The sequence below is a fragment of the Notamacropus eugenii genome, chromosome 5, assembly GCF_028372415.1.
Source record: "Notamacropus eugenii isolate mMacEug1 chromosome 5, mMacEug1.pri_v2, whole genome shotgun sequence".
NCBI lineage: Eukaryota > Metazoa > Chordata > Mammalia > Diprotodontia > Macropodidae > Notamacropus > Notamacropus eugenii.
The window spans coordinates 414,119,441-414,134,348 of record NC_092876.1 but is presented as its reverse complement, the minus strand read 5'-3'; the positions used below and the strand labels follow the sequence as shown (position 1 = coordinate 414,134,348).

At 38.3% G+C, this 14,908-nt stretch overlaps 1 protein-coding gene and 1 long non-coding RNA gene across 9 annotated transcripts in view; one reads left to right on the top strand and one right to left on the bottom strand.

Annotated features, from left to right (window-relative positions):
* LCA5L (lebercilin LCA5 like) overlaps positions 1 to 14,908 on the bottom strand; it is a 75,118-nt gene that overhangs the window by 53,718 nt on the left and 6,492 nt on the right. For 4 of the 7 annotated variants that reach the window (XR_011968177.1, XM_072614784.1, XM_072614789.1 and 1 more), the window contains exons 3-4: positions 5,344 to 5,437; positions 4,061 to 4,398 (exon numbers count right to left, since the gene is read on the bottom strand). Coding sequence is in view for 6 of the 7 variants with exons in the window: in XM_072614784.1 (XP_072470885.1) it covers positions 4,061 to 4,388 (328 nt within the window). In the remaining variant the exon portion in view is untranslated. Of the gene's footprint in view, positions 1 to 4,060; positions 4,399 to 5,343; positions 5,438 to 6,087; positions 6,240 to 14,908 lie in introns of all 7 variants that reach the window. The other 3 variants (XM_072614787.1, XM_072614788.1, XM_072614785.1) reach the window with 2 other exon arrangements.
* On the top strand, positions 666 to 6,533 carry LOC140506991 (uncharacterized). 2 transcript variants are annotated; one of them, XR_011968179.1, is made up of 3 exons: positions 666 to 733; positions 2,631 to 2,857; positions 6,186 to 6,533. It is a non-coding gene; the product is annotated as an uncharacterized lncRNA (long non-coding RNA). The 2 variants fall into 2 exon arrangements; XR_011968178.1 differs by having other exon boundaries at positions 6,182 to 6,533.

Here is a 14,908-nt window from a genome sequence, read left to right as displayed (position 1 = left end):
TCTAAACAAAGGATTTTATATTTGTTCCTGAAGGTCTTAGGGGGGCCACTGGAGTTCACTGAATGGTGTTTGAGTATCTGTGATATGGTTAGATTTGCATGTTAAAAAGAACAGTTTGATAACTGAGTAGAGGCTGGACTAGAGAAGGTAGTTGCGAGGCAAGGAGACCAGTCAGGAGACTATTGCAAGCCTATTTGTGAGAACATAAGGGCCCACATCAGAGTGGTTGACAGTGTGAGAGGAGAAAGAAGGGCATATAATGAGATGTTGTAAAGACAGAATTGATAGAATTTGGCAATTAATTGAATATGGAGGATGAGAGAATGAGGAGTAAAGGATAACACCTAGTTGGGTGTCTGGGTGACTTGGGAGGATGGTGGTACCCTCCACAGTAATAGAGAAGTTAGGAAGAGGGGGTGGATTTTGGGGAAAGACAAGTTCAGTTTTGGACACATTGAGTTTAAGATGTTTAAGAGACATGTCTTAAGATCCAGTTTGAGACATCCAAAAGGCAAGTAAAGATCAAGAGAGAGTCTAGGGCTGTACAAATAGATCTCAGAATCATCTCCATGTAGAAGAGCATAATTGAAACCATGGGAACTGATGAGATCACCAAGCTAAATAATATAGTGAAAGAAGAGAGGAGGGCCCAGAACAGAGCCTTGGGGAAACCTAGGGAGTGAAACCTAGAGGAAGATTCAGGAAAGTAGACTGAGAAGGAGCCATCACACAGGTAGTAGAACCCAGGGAGAGCAGTGTGAGAAAAAATCTAGAGAGAAGACAGTATCAAGAAGAAGATGATTAACAGTGTAAAAGGCTGCAGAGAGGTCAAGAAGGCTGAGGATTGAGAAAGGCAATTAGATTTCATTTAATCAAGAGATCATTGGTAACTTTGAAGAAGGTAGATTCAGTTAAATAATGCAGACTCTAGAGAGTAAGAGGAAATGAATTGAAGGTACCTATTGTAGAAGTTCTTCTCAAGGAGTTTAGCCATAAAAGGGAGGAGAGAACAATTTGGATAGAAGGGCCTCCTGAGGGTTTTTTTGAGGATGCAGGAAGATATGAGCAGGTTTGTAGGCAGTAGGAAAGCAGACTGTAAATAGGGAAAGACTGAAAATAAAGAGAGTGAGAATGATAGAGGAGACAATCTTCTGGAGAAGACAGAATGGAATGGAACCACTTGCATATCTATATGGGTTTGCCTTAGCAAGGAGAAGGGCCTCCTTTGCATGTGAGATGGATCAAGGACACAGCAGGAAAAGGTATATGTATAAATGCCTGTGTAAAATGAAGAGGAAAGAAGAGGGAGCTCTCAGCATATGGCCTCAATTTTCTTTTTCTTTTTTTTTTTAGGGAAATATGAGGCAAGATTCTTAGTTGGGAGGGTCAAGGAAGGGGCATCCATGGGAGGTCTGAGGAAGGATGGATAGGTTTGGAAAGGCCAAAATGATTTATGTGATAGTGAGTCTGTAAGGGAAATGTAAAGAGAATTGCTTTGTTTCAGTGAGGGTCCAATTGAGATTATCTAACATAAATTTGTGGTAATCATCTAGTAAGCATGGCTTTATGATTTTCTCCAGTTTTATTTAGCAGTATATATGTAGAAACAAAGGCAGTATTAAGGGAGTAATCCAAGGATGAGACTTAGTAGCGCAAATTTGGTGATGAGGGATCAAGGGACTCAAAAGAAGAAGATAGTATAGAATTCAACTGGTTCACCAAGGGGTTAAGATGGTGAAAAGGGGAAAGTACAGTCAGCATAGCACTCTGGGGATACAGAAATACAAACCTAATATGTCCTTAGCACAATGGCCTAAGTAAAAATTGAGGGGTAGAAGTATTAGACGTCACAGTGTGGACAAAGAACAAGGCTAGGGGATAGAAAGCAGAGCATTCAAAGTTATTATGGCATTTAAGGAAGTTATCACTATATATGTTGGGATTCCCTAGTATGAAAGTAGAAGTTGGGGAGGAAAGTCAGTAAATCAGGCACTTAATTGTTAAGGAAGGAAGGAAAATATCCTGGAGTTTGATAGATAACAGTCATGAGAATCTTGAGTTGGTGATAAACATTAATTGAATGAACCTATAAACAGGAGGGGTTAGGGAGTCAGTGAGTGCAATAAGATTTAAGAAGAAGGAAAAGGAAATGGTTTAAGATAAAACTTAGTTTTTAACCTATGGAGCAGGCATTCCAGAAAGCACACTGGAAAGAGTGTGTAGTTTGAAAGTGAGATTTTAGGGGAGTTGATTTGAGAAAGATGGGAATGATAGAATGGTCAGAGTGGGTTGCAGCTGAGAGTTCAAAATAATTGGGATGAGGCAGGGAATGGTTGGGTGGCAGTATGTCAATCATTAAGTAATAAATTCAGTTAGATTATCATTGTTCAGAGGGGATAGGTTTTGAGGTGAAGTTGTCCAAGGATATCAGGCAACTATGTATAAATGGAAAGGGAAGGTTCCCTTCCTCCCTTCCTTCCTCTCTCCCTTTCTTTCCATCCATCCTTTCTTCCTATCATTTATGATTTTGATCTTTTTATAAGAGATGACTGCAAGTTCCAGGAACCCACATACTCTCATATATGCTTGGTAATAAGAATAAGAGAACTCCCTTTTCATCTCTATATTAGGCTATAGTAGTGCATGTGGACTTTTGAAGCTCTAGTGGCAACAAGGAGGGAAGTAAATATGTGGTCGGGTTGTGAAAGGTTCTAGACATTCCTAGGAGGACTAGGAAGGAAAAGTAAACCCAATATGTTCTCAGCACAATGAACTCAAAGAGTAATAGACATCCAGGGTAGTAACAGAGGACAGGGTAGTTCTGGTGGCCCTGGAGATAAAGTGAATCCCCAACAAGGTAAGACATTTGTAGGGACTTTAAGAAGTCAGAAATTATTATTACAAAGACTTTTTTTTGTACTCATTTGCTATTGTTATCATTAATGGTAATGAGAGAAAAGATAGCTTTCTGTTGCGAAAGGATAATTTCCCAACTGATAATAAAAGATTGAATATATTTCTCACCATTTTTCATCCATAAAGTACCTGTAACAGGTTTTGGTTACATGAATTTCAAAAATTCAGTTTTTAGTAATATGTATACCTCACCAGACTTTAATATAATCTGAATGGGGTGAGATCAGTATTTAAGTTTTGGTGAGGGTTCCATATTTGACTCTGTATGAGGATAAGCCCAAATGGGAATGAGATTTATGACTCCACAGAAAAATGTAAACTACCTTCAGTTAATGTACACCACAAAAGAAGCTCCAATTATCCCATGGGAAAACATACACATGACCCTGGGCCATCCTGGCAGGATTCCTTCTCTGCTCTATTTCTGTGTAATACGTGACCTGGCCTGGGGTTGGTGCAGGGATAATTAGGGCAGGAGAGGCTGTGCCCTTACAGAAAAGTGCCACTGAATGATGAGTATTATAAAAACATGCAACAAGGCCATCTGTGAAATGGACTGACTTCACTAATAGATTCAGTACAATAAAGCAATGGGGCTTAGCATTTGACTTTTTAATTCTAACACTTTCTGCCATCGCTTTAGTATTGAACAGAGGTCACTTTATTCCCTAGCTCCTAAAATGTCTGAAGGGAAGGGTTAAGGGGAGTGCATAATAATGCTGTCCTATACTACTGTTAAAGTATGGAAAATACATAAAATAGAGTACAAACCACAAAAATATGAAAGCATTAAATAGGATTTTCTGCTATCAGCTGTATCAAATAGTCAACCATTTTATTCCCTACCTTCTAAAAAAAAAGGCAGATGGTATGTATGTGTTTCGTGGGGGGAGGGAGAAGCAGGGGACAGGAGAGAAGGGGGAGGGGCAATGCTGCCCTATAATACAGTATTACATATTAATATGTCCTCACTACAACATGAAAAAATGAACAGAAGTACAGTGTCCAGCACATAGTGGGTGCTGTATACATGTTTGCTATTATTATTGTTACAAAAGCAAATATGGAAGCATTAAATATATTACAATGGTCAGAAATTGTGTCTATTTTTATTAAATTTAGTCTATCGGCCTAATCTTCTTACCTTTATGTTGGGAGACTTTACAAACAATTTTCTTCATCTTCCTTTCTTTCTTTACTTTTGGTTCAAACAGCTCTAAACAACTGTTATTACCAGCTGATCCGTAATTTTCAGAGATAAAATCTTCTGAATAATCACACGGAGAACTAAGGTTTCTACTTGAACCTCGGGTTTTGCTATAATCAATGCTGCCAACGCTGTTGTTACTGATTTTGGAAAAATCACCATTGCCTAGACTTCTATTGCATTCTGCAGGCTTACTACTGTCTTCCAATACTGCAGGAAGGAAATGCTCTTCTACATTCGCTTTTGCTGCATCAATCAAAGCCATAGTAAGTAACCTAGTAGAAGGAAACATTTGGTCATTTTTAGACATAAAAGGAAATCAATGCTTTGCTATATCTTTACATTTTTAAAAACAATTGCTTCCCCCATAATAATTAGACAATTTGGAGGACAAGGGAAAACATGCAACAACGTATTTAATAATTCCTTTCTGGAAAAAAAAGATTGAAATGTGTTTTTGTTGTTCTATCACTATTCATAAATGTAAGGCTTTTAGAAGACTTCATGTGAACGCTGTTCTACTTTCAAGATTAATTCTGTAAGTAAAGGAAGTCTGTCTGATTTAGAGATGTAAGCAAATGAAAGTATTTATTGATCTGACTCCTTCAGTTTTGGTGAGGGCTCAATACTGGATTCTGTATGAGGATAAGCCAGAACTCTTTCTTGGTTTTATATTTTACAAAAGAATTCTTTTGTGGTTTACATTTACTTAAGGTAAATATGTTGTTCATATAAAGTTCAGACACTTCTGGAGTTGTAAAAATATATTCACATGCTAATTCTGATGTCAAGGTAAAATAACTTAGCAAGTTTTAAGAATAAATGTGCAAATGAACACAATAAATTAATATGCTAATCATCTATTCTGCCTGCAGAAAATAACCATTCACTGGTATTTAGCCATGACATGAGGCAAAGTGGTAGACTGCGGCAAACTGTGCTTATAATCACTGAACATGAGACTGAAATCCTAGAGCTTCAACTTACTACCTCTTTGACTTGGGGAAAGACACTAACCTCTCTGGGCCTCAGCTTCCTCATCTGCAAAATGATGGGGCTGGATAAGAAGACCTCTAAGTTCTCTACCATTTCTAAATCCAACTTTAAAATGTTTAATAACTGGCTCTCCGAAAACAATTTACATGCAATATACTTTTAATCTACATTGTAAACACTCTCTTAAATATAGACAATTGACAAAACAATAAATCAAGCCTGACTGTAGCTTCTGCAAATTTCCAAGGTGTGATTTCCAAGGTTTCAGGTCACAATGATTCTTTTCAGTCCATAAACTGGAACCTTACTATAATCAATCTGCAATTAAATAAAATCTGATATGATTCATTTAAGCTATATTATACAATATATAAAAATATAAATTATATATATATTTAAACTATACAAGGGTGTTTAATTTCTAATAGTATCAGATGAACCTTATCATAAGGGGTGTGTTTGTCCTTCGTTGCCAAAGAAGACCATGCCATCAGAGAAATGATGACATGACTTGCACTTGACTTTGTACTGAGTGAGGGAGGGCTATGCAGGTCACCAGCCTCACTTCTCCTCCACAGCCATCTGAATCCAGTGACCAGATATTCATCAGGATGACTGGAGATGACCCAGGATGAGACAGTTGGGGTTAAATGACTTGCCCAAGGTTACACAGCTAGTGAGTGTCAAGTGTCTGAGGTGAGATTTGAACTCAGGTCCTCCTGACTCCTGCACTGGTGCTCTATCCATTGCACCACTTAGCTGCCCCTATAAGGGGTACAGCAAGACCTCAAAGAAAGAATTACAGGTTGGCTTTAGTGTACATTCAACATTTAATTATCTAATTAATAAAAAGGAAAGATGATGACAGAAGATACAAAAAAATACATAACTCCAAAGCAATTCCTATTTGGTTTTGCCCAAAACTAAGCAATATATTTATTTAACTATTAGTAAAAGTAGACTTTCACCTGTAGATGATTATATTATCTTGTATTGTAACTTAATGACTTTTGCTTCACCAAGAATGTATGTTTAGAAAAGTGGTCTCCCTCTTTGTTTCAGTTAGGCTTACTACAATGAATGTGAATCCTATACACCAAGTGAACAAAGAAGAAGCAATCTGGAAAAACAATGACAATAACAAAATCAAGAAAGGCAGCTGGGCAAGCACATTTGGGAAATGGATAATTTATATCATGTATGGTGCCTAGGAGAAACTCATCCCACAAACGTGCACTTGCAGTGCAGATCTCCCTGATAAAGCTACCCCAGGTTCAAGGCTACTTTGTGACTTTCCATATACTAAAACGATAGCTAACAAGCCCCTACTAATATGTTTACCTTTAATAGTCAGCCCAAGAACACAATTAGATTAAAATAAAGGCAATTAATAAAATGGCATTATTAAAAAAAAGCAGAAATAAAACTTTCTCCATAAGCTTGGGGTAAATGCTTCTACAAATACACATACCATTAGAGGGAGAAGAGAAGACATGTTACTAGCACATGTGAAGAGGCACACATGTAGGGAACATGTGGTGAGGCCTATGTGTGTAGCCAGGATATATTGGTAGAGGGTCTAGAATGTGGTCAGGAAGCACGTATGGGGTGGTGGCACATACACAGAGACATAAAAATGGAGTGGAGGGGCAACTCCTTCCTCTGATGCTAAAGGTCCATTGATGTCTTTGCTTCTGCTGGGCCCTCCTACTTGCCGGTCCTCACCAGATGCAAAGACTTTTCTGAATCCTGCTTTGCTCTACCTTGCTCAGATGGATGCTGAATGCAAAGCCTCTTTAAGTCATTAGATGTGTAGTCTCCAGTAGCTACTATAAATCAAAGTCGTGCTAGACAAATGGGCTAAGGAGCTTCTTTCTGCTTTGAGATTAAAATTGATCCTGTATCATTTTCTTACTGATTCTATTGCAAGTAATGAATTTTGCCCTGTAACTGCTTAAGTCATGGTTCTTTCTGTTTGTTTCTCATGGTTCAGAGTTCAGCTGGCCTGTTATGGGTTAAGCTTAAAAATTCAGCTTTCTTGTCTCAAGGAATTTAACTGACCTACAAGAACGTTTAGGGCTCATATCTTCATGCCCAAGCTATCTTTCAAGGATGTCTGGTTTGTTATACAAAAATCTGGACCATTATCTTGCACTTGGGCTAAAAAAAAGAGCACTTCTTAGTTTCATGAGAGAAGAAGAATCATTTCTAGCCCCCATTACCAAACTTCCAACTAATCATGTTGTTCCCTGCACCTCAGCTCTGTAACCAATTATGTTGCCCTTCTACCCTGCCTGCTCTGTTTTTCGTTCTGTACTCCCCCAAACCCTATATAAGGGGAAATGTCCTTTTAGTTAGGGTCTTTGGCATTAAAGGAGACAAGCCATGGATCCATTTATTTACAGGTAGTGTGCTAATAAATGTTATTTTGTGTAAGATTTGTCTCAGTTTACCCTTTTGTTAAAATCTCAATAGCAATAGCTCCCAGCATCTGACTTCAGCTAAAATTCTTAGCTATCCTGTCATTTCTTCCTCATGACATGAGTGGGCTGTGCCATGTTCCTTTAGTTGAAAGCCTTAAAAAATAGCTCTTTTAAGAAAAGCGGCCACCCCTACCTCAGTCACAGGACCACAATCACACTCCATAGGAGGAAAAACAAACATTTTCATCTTTCTTTTATGAAATGGCCTTTCTTTTTTTCTAGTACGATATTCTTTGCCTGGGGTGCCAAGATTTTCTGGACAAAAAGCTAAGGTGGGGTTTCTCCCATCTAATTAAAGGCCAAAGTCTTTATCTTTCCTTTGGCCTGGACTTCCAAGTCCCATGGTTATCCTTGGGTGACATCACCCTAATGTATAATGAGAATTCCCTATGACTCTCAATTTCAATCCCAGAGACTAGGTAATAGCAGAATTAGTATATTAGTATAGTAGAATCAACTTGACCAACAACCATGAGGTTCTAGGCCTCTCTAGTTCTCAGTTCTAAAAATCCCTTCCACTCTCTCATGTAGAAGAGCATGAGGAAGAGAAAGGCATAGAACCATCCCTACCTAAGAGCTCCAGCCCTACTGCCTATAGACAAGTCTCTCTTCTGTGTAAAAAAAATCACTAGATTACCATTTTCACTAGCTATCATGCTTCTATCATCCCTTCTCAGACTAACTCCTGGAGAAAGCCACTTGCATTTAGTACCTCCATTCCTTTCCTCACATTTTCTTTTTAACTTCTCTACAATCTCTTCAAACTTTACTACTTAGTTGAAACTGCTCAAAGTTACCAATGATCTAACTGCCAAATCTAACAGCCTTTATTCTATTCTTTTGTTTTTTGATGTCTCTGTAGCATTTGACCACCTATTATTCCTGTATACTCTCCTTTTTGTGTTTTTGTGAGATGTGCTCACATCTCTTTATTCTTATCGGTATGATGGCTCCTTTTCAGTTTTCTGAATCATTATCAATGACTCACCTACCAACTATGGCTGTATTCCAAGGCTCTGTCCTCTTTTCTCTCTACACTATCCCTCTACATTTAATTTTCTTAGATAAGGTCATCATCTCCCATGGTTCAATTATCATGTCTATGTAGATGACTCCCAGATCTAACCAAGTTCAACCATAGTCTGTCTCCTGAGACCAAGACACCAACTATCAACTGTACATATTAAATTGTACATTCCATGTGCATTTAAAAAGCAACATGTAACAGAACTCATTATCTTTCCCCCCAATATTCACAAATTTTTTTCACTTCCCTATTATGTTGGAGGAACTTGTTGTTTTGTCCTTTGTCCTTGAAGAGGACCATGACATCAAGATGATGACATGACTTGCAGTTGACTTTGATTTGAGTGAGGGAGGGCTGTGCAAGGTCACCAACCTCACTTTCTTCTCCTGAGCCATCTGGATCCAGTGGCCTGATATTCTTCAGAATGACTGGAGATAGCCCAGGATGCAAAATAAATACTAAATACTAAATAGATGGAGGGACTACCATTCTGCTAGTCACCCAGTTGCACAACCTGAGTATCTTCCTCATGTTTCCAATTCACTCGTCCCACATAGCCAATCCATTGCCAAGTCTTACTAGTTCTACTTTCACATCATCTCTCTTATCATTTGTTCCCTTTTCTCCACTTGCACTCTCCTAACTCAGGACCTCATCACTTATTGCTTGGAATCTTGCACTGGTCTTCCTGCATCATCTCTCACAATCTCAATCCATCATCCACATGACTGTCAAAGTGATTTTCCTAAAACACAGGTTTAAACATAACATTCCCCAACCCAATAAATTCCAGTGCCTCTCTATTACTTCCAGGATCAGATATAAACTCCTCTGTTTGGCATTTAAAGCTCTTTACAATCTGTTCCCTTCCTCTCTTTCCTGTCTTGCTTTTTTTTTTCTCTTCAATGATTTCTCTGGTCCAGCCAATCAGGTCTGCTCATACATGATGCTTCCTTTCCATTTCCATGTCTTTGCATTGATTTTCACCCATATTTAAAACTCTCTTTCTACCTCCATCTGTTCCCTGGAATCTGTTTTCCTTTTATACTTAGCTTAAGCACAATTTGTTGTGGGGTTTCTTTTCTGTCTCTCCCAAGAACAAATGCCCTACCCTGTGGTTACTTGTATTTGGTCTGCATATGTCATACACACTACATGTATACACGTTGTTTCCTCCAGCAGAATGTAGGCTCCTTGAGGGCAGGAACTCTTCTGCATTTGTCCTTGCATTACCAGTCTTAGCCCAGTACCAGGCATAGTTAAGTGATTAATAAATACTTGATAAGCTCAGGGAACAAATTCCCTTCCTCTATACCCAGTCTAGTCATATTTCTGTTTTTTTCATATATAAATGCAGCTATAAGACCCTATAATTCTCTCAAAGGAATTTCTTTACACATTGTTATGGTGGTATAGGAAAACTACTTAGGGCCTTCTGCACAAATTTATAATATGTCTTCTAAAAATACAACTTAAATCTAGTTCTTCTTAACAAAGTTAATTGAGGTTATAACAAACAAATCAGAAAGACGTCATCAATTGAATATATCCGACTAGCCAAAGCCTAAAAGGATTTTGAGTTCACTTGTCCTTACAAATGTGTTAAACAAAAGTTTATAATACCCACTGTTAGTTTGTGAAGTGGGGGAAGCCAAAAGAAACTATTACAATGTTAAATATTTCCAGCAATAATATAGTTAATGGGCATCTCCACATTGATGAACTGGAGGCACTGTGGTATAATTAAAGGAGCACTGAACCTGGAATCAGGCAAGGTCGGTTTGAATCCTATCTCCGATAGTTCTGAGCTGTGTGAGTCATTTAAAGTGCTTAAATAAGGAAATGAATGTAAAGAAACGTTATTGATAAATGGTCAAAGGATATGAACAGGCAGTTTTCAGAAGAAGAAATCAAAGATGTCTATAGTCATATGAAAAAATGCTCTAAATCACTATTGATTAGAGAGATGCAAATTGAAACAACTCTGAGGTACCACATCACACCTATCAGACTGGCTAACATGACAGAACAGGAAGATGATAAATGTTGGGGAAGATGCGGGAGAAGCTGTGAGCTGATCCAACCATTCTGGAGAACAATTTGGAACAATGCCCAAAGGGCTACAAAAATGTGCATACCCTTTGACCCAGCAATACCACTTCTAGGACTGTATCCCCAAGAGATAGTAAAAATGAGAAAGGGTCCCACATGTACAAAAATATTTATAGCAGTTCTCTTTGTGGTGGCCAAAAACTGGATATCAAGGCGATGCCTATCAATTGGGGAATGGCTGAATAAATTATGGTATATGAATGTAATGGAATGTTATTGTGCTATAAGAAATGATGAACAGGAAGACTTCAGAGAGGCCTGGAAAGACTTATATGATCTGATGCTGAGGAAAAGGAGCAGAACCAGGAGAACTTTGTATATAGGAACAACCACAGTGTGTGAGGATTTTTTCTGGTAGACTTAGAACTTCAATGCAATGCAAGGGCCTAAAAAATTCCCAACAGTCTTTTAAGGCAAAATGCCTTCCACATCCAGAGAAAGAACTATGGAATTCAATCACAGAATGTAGCAGATCATCTTCTTTTATATTATGGTTTGGTTTGTTATATGATTTCTCCCATTCATTTTAATTCTTCTATGCAAAATGACTATGGTGAAAATGTATTTAATAGGAATGTACGTGTAGAACCTATATAAAATTGTATGCTGTCTCGGGGAGGCAGGGAGAAGGGAGGAGGGAGGGGGGAAGTAGGGGAAGGAAGGGAAAAAAAAATCTAAGTTATATGGTAGTGATTGTAGAACACTGAAAATAAAAAAAAAAATAAAGTTTCTGCCTTTAAAATTAATGTACCAGTTATTTAATGGGAATAAATGAATTTGGGGATGGTGTATTAGGTTTCCAACGATTTGAATTTAAATGACAAAAATCACACACATACATATACACAAAAAGAAATTGGTCTTACATAGGGTAGATTATATTTAAATTGGATAATGGAACATAATTTATTTTAGTTAGGAATATTCACTTGATTATGTTATTTTGATAGATCTGATATTATCTTAACTTTATTGGGAATTCAGCACTAGATGTAAATTTTATTTTTAGAAGACACATAAATTTGTAAAGAAGGTATTAAAGAGTTTTCCTATACCACCACAACAATATGTGAAGAAATTCCTTAATCAGTTTGAAATGATTATAAGATCTTATAGAATGGATGAAGGAAAGAGATGTCACACCTAGTGACTGATTGAGAGAACTGGCATATCCTTCAATTTTTATAAAATGTAAGCCTGGAGTTGAGGTTTGTCAGCTTGATCTAGTAAAGTAGAGGAAGGACTTAGAGAGGCTGAATTGTTTGTGACTGGATAGAAGGAGTTTCTTCCTTTTTCCCCTCTGCTACAGTGGATTACTTGCATCTAGCAGAAAGAATAGTCACATTCCAGAAAGACAGACAAAGGGAGGAAGTAGCTTCAAAGAGCATGAGCCCTGGCAGCAGAGAAAAGAGTAAGTGGCTTACTCAGAGAGCCAGATTTGACAACTGAACACTGCGGCCCAGAGAGAACTGCATGAAGAAAACAACTTCTTTCGTTTTGGCCCTGCAATTCCAAAGCTGCGAGTTGCCTGGGCAATTATTTTACACATGTGCCTCTCTATCAACTGTACTTTAAGATTTATCTTCCCATAGATACTTTAATTGTGGGAGAGTGCACCACAACTTTGGTGTTGTTTTTTTTGCTTGTTTCTTTTTTGGGGGCCAAGGTCTGAGGGGGTGTTTTGTGAATGGCTTTGCTGGGAGTTAGTTGTGACTACTGGCTGATAGTTAATGAGAAGTATAGAGGTTCATGAGCTAGACTAGCAAGAGTACAGCCCCACCTGAGATATCCATTCTTTAGGGTTTCAAACCTTAGATACAAGCATCAAATTGGGAAAGTATTCAAATTGGGAAAGTGTTACATATTTAAAAGCTGATTAAAAAACAAACCATGTTTGAAAACTAAATGATAACTTTTTAAAAATTTTTTTTATTTTTTTCATTTATTTATTTAACTTTTAACATTCATTTTCACAAAATTTTGGGTTCCAAATTTTTTCCCCTTTTGTTCCCTCCTCCCACCCCAAAACACCGAGCATTCTAATTACCCTTATCACCAATCTGCTCTCTCTTCTATCATCCCTCTCTGCCCTTGTCTCCATCTTCTCTTTTGTCCTATAAGGCCAAATAACTTTCTATACCCCTTTACCTGTATTTCTTATTTCCTAGTGGCATGAGCAGTACTCGACAGTTGTTCCTAAAACTTTGAGTTCCAACTGCTCTTCCTCCCTCCCTCCCCACCCCTTCCCTTTGGAAGGCAAGCAATTCAATACAGGCCAAATCTGTGTAGTTTTGCAAATGACTTCCATATTCCATAATAGTCATGTTGTATAAGACTAACTATATTTCCCTCCTCCTATCCTGTCCCCCATTACTTCTATTCTCTCTTTTGATCCCGTCCCTCCCCATGAGTGTCGACCTCAAATTGCTCCCTCCTCCCCATGCTCTCCCTTCCATCCTCCCCCCCACCCTGCTTATCCCCCTAACCCCCACTTTCCTGTATTGTAAGATAGGTTTTCATACCAAAATGAGTGTGCATTTTATTCCTTCCTTTAGTGGAATGTGATGAGAGTAAACTTCATGTTTTTCTCTCACCTCCCCTCTTTTTCCCTCCACTAATAAGTCTTTTGCTTGCCTCTTTTATGAGAGATAGTTTGCCCCATTCCATTTCTCCCTTTCTCCTCCCAATATATTTCTCTCTCACTGCTTGATTTCATTTTTTTAAGATATGATCCCATCCTCTTCAATTCACTCTCTGCACTCTGTCTCTATATGTGTGTGTAATCCCACCTAGTACCCAGATACTGAATAGTTTCAAGAGTTACAAATATTTTCTTTCCATGTAGGAATGTAAACAGTTCAATTTCAGCAAGTCCCTTAAGACTTCTCTTTCCTGTTTACCTTTTCATGCTTCTCTTCATTCCTGTGTTTGAAAGTCAAATTTTCTTCTCAGCTCTGGTCTTTTCATCAAGAATGCTTGAAAGTCCTCTATTTCACTGAAAGACCAATTTTTCCCCTGAAGTATTATACTCAGTTTTGCTGGGTAGGTGATTTTTGGTTTTAGTCCTAGTTCCTTTGACTTCTGGAATATCCTATTCCACGCCCTTTGATCCCTTAATGTAGAAGCTGCTAGATCTTGTGTTATCCTGATTGTATTCCACAGTACTTGAATTGTTTCTTTCTAGCTGCTTGCAGTATTTTCTCCTTGACCTGGGAACTCTGGAATTTGGCCACAATGTTCCTAGGAGTTTCTCTTTTTGGATCTCTTTCAGGTGGTGTTCTGTGGATTCCCTGAATACTTAGTTTGCCCTCTGGTTCTAGAATGTGAGGGCAGTTTTCCTTGATAATTTCATGAAAGATGATGTCTAGGCTCTTTTTTGATCAAGGCTTTCAGGTAGTCCCATAATTTTTAAATTGTCCCTCCTGGATCTATTTTCCAGGTCAGTTGTTTTTCCAGTGAGATATTTCACATTCTCTTCCATGTTTTCATTCTTTTGGTTTTGTTTTGTGATTTCTTGGTTTCTCATAAAGTCATTAGCCTCCATCTGTTCCATTCTAATTTTGAAAGAACTATTTTCTTCAGTGAGCTTTTGAATCTCCTTTTCCATTTGGCTAATTCTGCTTTTGAAAGCATTCTTCTCCTCATTGGCTTTTTGCACCCCTTTGGCAATTGAGTTAGCCTATTTTTCAAGGTGTTATTTTCTTCAGCATTTTTTTGGGTCTCCTTTAGCAGGGTGCTGACCTGCTGTTCATGCTTTACCTGCATGTCTCTCATTTGTCTTCCCAGTTTTTCCTCCACCTCTCTAACTTGATTTTCAAAATCCTTTTTGAGCTCTTCCATGGCCTGAGCCCATTGAGTGGGCTGGGATACAGAAGCCTTGACTTCTGTGTCTTTCCCTGATGGTAAGCATTGTTCTTCCTCATCAGAAAGGAAGGGAGGAAATGCCTGTTCACCAAGAAAGTAACCTTCTATAGTCTTATTTCTTTTCCCTTTTCTGGGCATTTTCCCAGCCAGTGACTTGGCTTCTGAATATTCTCTTCACACCCCCTTGGCCTCCAGATCCTCCCAGCCAGCACTTGGGGTCTGAGATTCAAATGCAGCTTCCCAGCCTCAGGGCTTTGGGCTGGGGCAGGGCTGCTATTCAGTGTGAGATCAAGTTCAGGTGCT